The following is a 6,360-nucleotide window of genomic DNA, read 5'->3' as shown; positions in this document are numbered from 1 at the left end:
TGAAAATATTAGGGGGAGGCACACAATTAATTAAAAATAACTGAATACCAAAAAAATAAGTTTTATGATGCATAATCAGTCCTGCAGTAAGTAGATTGACAAACTAAACAATTATCCAAAGTCATAATACTATATAAAATGCAATACCCTATGACCAGAGTACATACATGTGCTTTGTGTGAATTGATGTAGTGCAAAAAACTGATTTGTCCAGTTTCCTCAAAGTCAAATATGCACTATATAAATACCTTCTTAACAAAAACATTTTTTAGACATAATGTTGATTCAATTAAATATTATATGTAAATTTGGATCTGAATCTTGGACTTCAATAATCTATGCATAGATAATAGTCTGCGTGAATGGTGTGGGGGGAAAAAATGAAGTGAAAGAAAACAGCTTCAAGAAACAGCAGGTTCCCGGAACTGTAAAAACCTGAGATGCTCAACAATGCAAAACCATCGTAAATCTTATTAATTATCCCCGAGTTCTCACTGCGGTGACATGTCTGCTATGACAAGACATATTCTCGAATGAGCATTGTCACAAACGAAGCTTACTCATAATCTTTTATTATATCTTTTCATCTTCTATTTTTTTTCATTTACGAAAGAGATCACGAGATCACAGTGCATGATTGTGAAATGCTGATGACACGTAGACTATATGCAACGATCTGAGAGCTACATAAACATATGGATCACCATTAATGAGAGAACGAATCTGAAGTCTAGTGGAAGTTTAATGCAACATGGTGAATAAGGTGACTCAGAGGATCTCCAGGTAGATGGCCGTCTCCGCGTCAGCCACAGCAGGACTCTGCACCTCTCTCGTGCCTTGGACTCCCACAGCGGCTCGTCCGTCCATACCTTCTCCCTCGCCTCCTCTTCTTCTCTCCCCACCTCTTCTGCCTATTGGGCGAATCTGAAAAAGGGAGGGATGTTAATAGTCCTGAAATTCAAGAGCGAGAGAATTAGAGGTTGTTAGTTTTTTGTTTTTTTTAACATAACCTTCACTCAGAGATCAAGTTAACCCAATACCTGGTTGGTATGGACAAAAAGAGGCGTGCAGTTCTGGTATACAAGTTGGTAGCTGCCGTTGGTGTAGATGTGGGTCACCTCTGTGCAGTTAAGGTAGAGAGGCCTCCTGTCCTGATAAATTCCCAGTCCTTCGGGGTAAACAGCTGGACGTCTACTCAGGATATTTCTGAGAGGAGCGGAATAAGAGCTGCGCGTGAATCCTCACGGCAAACATTTGACACAAATGCATGTGAACATCCACAGGGTTGCTTTGCCTCACGTACTCTCCAGCTCTTTTTCAGCAGCAGTAGAAAATTACAGACAGAAGGAATATGAGCAGGCAGATGGCCACAGCAGGTAGCAGCAACCACCACAAGTGTGCCGTCACTGCAAATGGACAAAAAGAGCAGCAATGGATCAGAAATATGATGTAAAAACTAAAACTTAAATAACAATTTCTCCACACCATTATAAGAAGAACAATATGGATTATGGTTTCAGACCTTTCAGACATATTGTCACATATGCACGATGTAATGTCTTCACTTAGATCTGTAACAGCATGTTGTACCCTAATGAAGCAATGCAATATTCAAAAAGATGAAGCTGCACTCAGAAATCAAGAGAGGCTCCTCTCCAGCGGCACCCGATTCATTCTTCAGCTAAGCCCCTTGAATTGTGTTTGTAAGCTGCAGGCATGTTGCACAGATGTTCCAGCACCCTGCCTCATGCATCAGAGCCCATAAACAAGAGGCAGAGCTGTTGTCTTTTGTTCGTGTGGAGAAAAAAAAAACCTGCTGCTTTGAACGCACCTTCTCCTCCCTGCAGCAAAACCAGGGAGTCATTTCCCAGAGCGTTGAAAGCAAAGCAGGCCACCGTCAGGGGTTTGTCCATGTGGCCCCTCAGAGTTGCCGTGAGCATGTGAGGCTCCGACGTCACAGTGAGGTTGTAGCCACGAGGTGGGACGGTCCCGTTAACGCTCCAGGTGACCGCAGGTCGGGGGTTGGAGTCAACTGAACAGCGACACGTCACCTCCAACTCCTCTTCTACGCAGGTGGAGGAGACTCGGCCGATGACCGGTTTATCTGGAGGAGAGAAAAGATGGATTTTTTTGTTTACCCTTTACTTATTATTCTTTTTGTTCTTTAAATTATAATTCACTGTTTTTTTTGTGTAATACTGCACCATGTTTCACCATATTGCATTTGGAACCATTTCAATGTAAAAAGATTTTTGAGTAAACTTTGTGTTAAACTCAACTCAACTATACAAATTAGGACTCTAAGAACTTAGTGTAAAACATTGTACAGATTTGACACGAGGCCTATGATTCAATTTGACGAGGAAAATGTGCATTGTGAAAAGAAGACATGGAGATTAATATGGTCAATGTGACTGAAACTTGAAAAGGAAAATATATATTCATTCACTTCCTTATGGAGGGTTAGATGAGAATATTTTTACAACTGTACAGTTAATGATGAGCTACTATTCAGGATCATTATCTTCCTGCAGCCTAGAAAGTTAAGCAAACCGGCTGCTCAGATAAGGGAGTGGTATTGATCCTCCCATCTCCCAAACTGTTGAGCTATCTGCTCAAGGCCCTTTCTCCAATTACATTTTGGTTATGTCAAACTAAAGAGGAAACCTTGCATCACCTTATAGGACAAATCAACACATTTATTTTGGCTGACCACTGGGGATTTAACTCCTCACCTTGATGCAGCAATGTCAAAATGAACTCCAGGGTGAGGTAAGTACACTGTGACATCACCGTTGGGTGTATTTATAGGGGTTATGGAGAACAAATCTGACTACAGCCAAGCAGTCACAGTTAACATCAATACAAATACATTTTAGTTTTCAATGGCATTTTATAATCTGAAATGATCTCTGTCCAGATTAGCTTTTTAACTCTGTATCACACAAAAAAATCTCAGTACATAGTAGCACACCCGACCATTCACGTACACAAGGTATGTGCATAACGGCGTAAACAGGAAGCAGATTGTCTGATATAAAGTTGGTTGCTTATAGTTGCTGAAATTACTAGAAATGAGAAACAGCAAGAGGAGGGATTTCTTTTCTCAGACCGACATAGAGGTGGAACTTTCACCGAAAGTAAGTGAGTTTTGCAATTCACCACTGGTTGGTGAGTCGAGACTGATAAGAACCAATCAGCAAGCGAATGTGGGATCTGTACAATCGTTTCAAACGTCTCCATCTCCACCATCCAGACTAAAACGCAGTAGCATATAGCATCAAACGAAAAAGGGTATCCAAAGTACTCCATTTTAGGTATGGAGAACTAGAAAGGTTCTTCGAGAAAGTGGAGTGAAACGAAACATATGCAGGGAGATTTTGTCAAAAAAAGAAAGTTTAAAAAAATATATACGTAGCCATTGGAGGTAGGTTTACAAGAAAGAGGGTTACATTGTATGTTCAGTGGCGTGGGCCGGGACTCTCCCCGACCAATCAGGTTCTGTGCCAAGCAGCGAACCCTCATGTCCCGAGTCACGTTGTACACCCGAACAGTGTGCGTGCGCTGGTGGAGATGCACCGTGCGGCCGCGTTGAGTGTAGGACCAGCGATACTCCGTCACTGGAGGGTCAGCTTTACATGTGCAAACCAGCAAGGCATTGCCCCCCTCCTGCACTGTCAAGGTCTCGACCTGGACCTTCACCTCTTTTGGTGGAACTATAGGGCATAAAAAAGACCACGGACAAAAAAGGGGTTTTAGTGTAATGTAAGCAAAGAAACGTACCAAAATGTACCAAAACCTTGCTTACATGTCACATGGAGATCCCTTGTAGTGGCCAGCGATTTGGCTCCTGGGTAGGTGACCTCACATCTGAGCCTGGGTTTCACCTGGTGTGACACAGTAAATGACAGCGGGGCCAGTAACATCAGCCCGTGGGGCTGTGGGTAGAGCGTCAGCACCTCCCCAGGTCCACTGCTGTTCGTCTGCGCTCCCCTCTCCCAGCTCCACCGCAGGGCAGGGGGTCTGGAGGGGCAGTGATAGCCGACGGAGCAGTTCAAGGTGACCAGCTGTCCTTCTGTGGCTGCCAACGTCCCGCTGATGACGGGTGCCTCGGGAGTGTCTGTCAGTGAGGAAACGCTCCATCACGATTGTGGGTTTTTTTTTAACCAGTGCTGTTTAATTGTTGACAAATAATAATTATATATTCTAATTCATTGCAGGGAATATACCACTAAAGATTAAAGTGCCGACTTGTCCTCAATTTCAAGAAAACGTTTATTTTTTAAAAATTTAATTATTTAACTTTTGTTCTTTTTTGGAGAATATGTACAAGGTACTTGTTGACTCACGTTGTTCACACATAAAGTGTTGATCTGAGGGGAATATACGTCTGCACTGCATTCAGAAATTTGTTTCAATATGAAACAAATATTCCTGATTTCTTCTCATCTGTTTGATGTTTTGGCTCTCATGAGCCACACGCATCAGAGAGCAGTAAAACGTATCCCCTACTCACCAACAACATCCAAATTGAAGCTCCTTGATTTCCCCCAGAGTAAGTCATCCCCCATTTTCAGAGCAATCTCAAACATGCGCGAGTCATCCAGGCTGATCCGCTCCATCTTCACCGAGCAGTCACCATCTGTGAGTCGCCCAAAGAGGGATGCGCGGCCTTGGAAATCCCTGCTCACCTGATCCCTGTCCTCGCTGTTGAAAGCAGTGCTCCGGAGAGGAAATAAATGGCCACCACCTCTGAACCTGAGCCGGACGTCCACCCTGTCCCTCCTCCCTTTGAGAGGGTGAGGAGCGAGAGATGTGAAGGAGCAGGGAATCACCACGCAGGAGCCCGCCAGAGCCTGGACACGGTCAGGGACTGAGGGTACAGGGGAGACGGCCTGGACCCCCCTCCATAAGGCTGCTGTTGTGACAGAGAGTAGACAATCAGTTATCAGTTGTAAATATGTCTTATGCTAAGTTTAGGTTTTTGATGAAAGGGAGACAATGGGCTTAAGAGCAATCTCCTTATTGTGATGTACGCTTTAATTTGAACTCTGCGAAGCAAAAGACACGTTTCCCAAGAGCAAGTCCAATTAAAATGTTCCAAATCTCCACTTTCAATCAAAACACTGTCACTGAATGAATCCTTTGGGATCTATGGGAAAGCAAAGCACACACACACTTCATTTAGCACGAGGTTGCAATCGTTGCATTTCACTAAAGTCTGCAAATACACAAACATTTCGCAACAGTTGTATATTTAGAAAAAAGGGAAGAGCGCAACTGCACTCTTGGCTTTTTTTTTTTTTCTCCTATTTTTTTTTATATACTATACAGTCACATAATAAAATTAGAATTGTCTTTATTATTTGTTTGCATACTGTCATTATCTAAATGGAGATAATGCCAGAGCATGTCATCTTTAAAACAACAGAAAGTATTCCTATCTGTGAATATGGTGCAATTGTCCATTGCAGTACATTCCGCGGAAAAAAGATTACAATTTCTACACATCTTCACACAGTGATCGCAGTGATAATTAGGAAATGTTATCGGGCATAATGTGACTTCACGGAGGGTTACATCCCTGAGAGACTGATAAATGTCTCTAAAATCCATGCTTAATTCAAAGTAAAAAAGTATTTTAATATATTGATATATATATATATATATATATATATATATATATATATATATATATATATATATATATATATATATATATATGAATAATGTAAAAAATAAAGATATAATGGATTCAGTTACTCACCAAAAATCATGGGACACACAAGAAAGACAGTGTCCACATGCATGACTGCAGCTGTGCTCTGCCAGCACAGACACGGGGAAGGATGAATGTAGGGGCAACTGGGCAAAGAGGGGGAAGTGTGATTATTTCATTGTGCTCCGATGACCTCACTTTGATACCCCCTGTTATACATCCAATGTTGTGTTTATATATCAATTCATTTACTCTTTTGATTCGAGATCTAATGGCTTAGTATTCATAAGCAATTGGTTATATATCTACCATTGATTTGAACGTCTCGAAAGAGGTGGATCGAGGAATTGTTCGCGAGGGAAAGAGAGACTTCAGCAAGTATCTGCGAGACAACACATGACAGTGGGTGAGTCACTCTCACGCCGTTTGCCATTTCCTCAAAGACGACAGCAACTAAATGTGTCCGCAAAGACAGCCCCAGCCAAAGCTCTGAGAGTGTGGAAAAAAGTGACAAAAAGCTCCGCACAGAAAGTTGAATAAAACAAGTGACATGCCAAAATCTTTGTATTCCAACATCAGATTGTTCAGAAAGGTTTGCAGCACAGTGGACTACTGGTCCAATAATCTGTTTAAATATTGTC

At 42.0% G+C, this 6,360-nt stretch overlaps 1 protein-coding gene across 1 annotated transcript; it reads right to left on the bottom strand.

Moving 5' to 3' along the window:
• Positions 1–556: 556 nt before the first annotated feature.
• Positions 557–6,094, bottom strand: LOC118312832 (B-cell receptor CD22). The gene is made up of 9 exons (XM_047336302.1): positions 6,029–6,094; positions 5,768–5,865; positions 4,517–4,918; positions 3,809–4,120; positions 3,453–3,716; positions 1,832–2,104; positions 1,304–1,406; positions 1,041–1,206; positions 557–924 (listed from the first exon to the last, which is right to left on the bottom strand). Exons 2-7 carry the CDS (start codon positions 5,808–5,810, stop codon positions 1,318–1,320), a joined length of 1,383 nt encoding a protein of 460 aa, XP_047192258.1. The 5' UTR covers positions 5,811–5,865; positions 6,029–6,094; the 3' UTR covers positions 557–924; positions 1,041–1,206; positions 1,304–1,317.
• Between the last annotated feature and the right edge of the window lie 266 nt (positions 6,095–6,360).

The sequence above is a fragment of the Scophthalmus maximus genome, chromosome 1 (assembly GCF_022379125.1).
Source record: "Scophthalmus maximus strain ysfricsl-2021 chromosome 1, ASM2237912v1, whole genome shotgun sequence".
Taxonomy (NCBI): domain Eukaryota; kingdom Metazoa; phylum Chordata; class Actinopteri; order Pleuronectiformes; family Scophthalmidae; genus Scophthalmus; species Scophthalmus maximus.
Note: the sequence above shows the minus strand (reverse complement) of the source record. Positions and strands in the feature narration are given on the sequence as shown.

Excerpts from the sequence above, each read along its gene's own strand:
- LOC118312832 (XM_047336302.1), bottom strand. The coding sequence starts at position 5,810 with ATGCATGTGGACACTGTCTTTCTTGTGTGTCCCATGATTTTTG. Across the intron at positions 4,919-5,767 it reads TGTGTGTCCCATGATTTTTG|CAGCCTTATGGAGGGGGGTC; the intron begins GTGAGTAACTGA and ends CTGTCACAACAG. Across the intron at positions 2,105-3,452 it reads CACGCCACTGAACATACAAT|ATAAACCGGTCATCGGCCGA; the intron begins GTAACCCTCTTT and ends TCTCTCCTCCAG.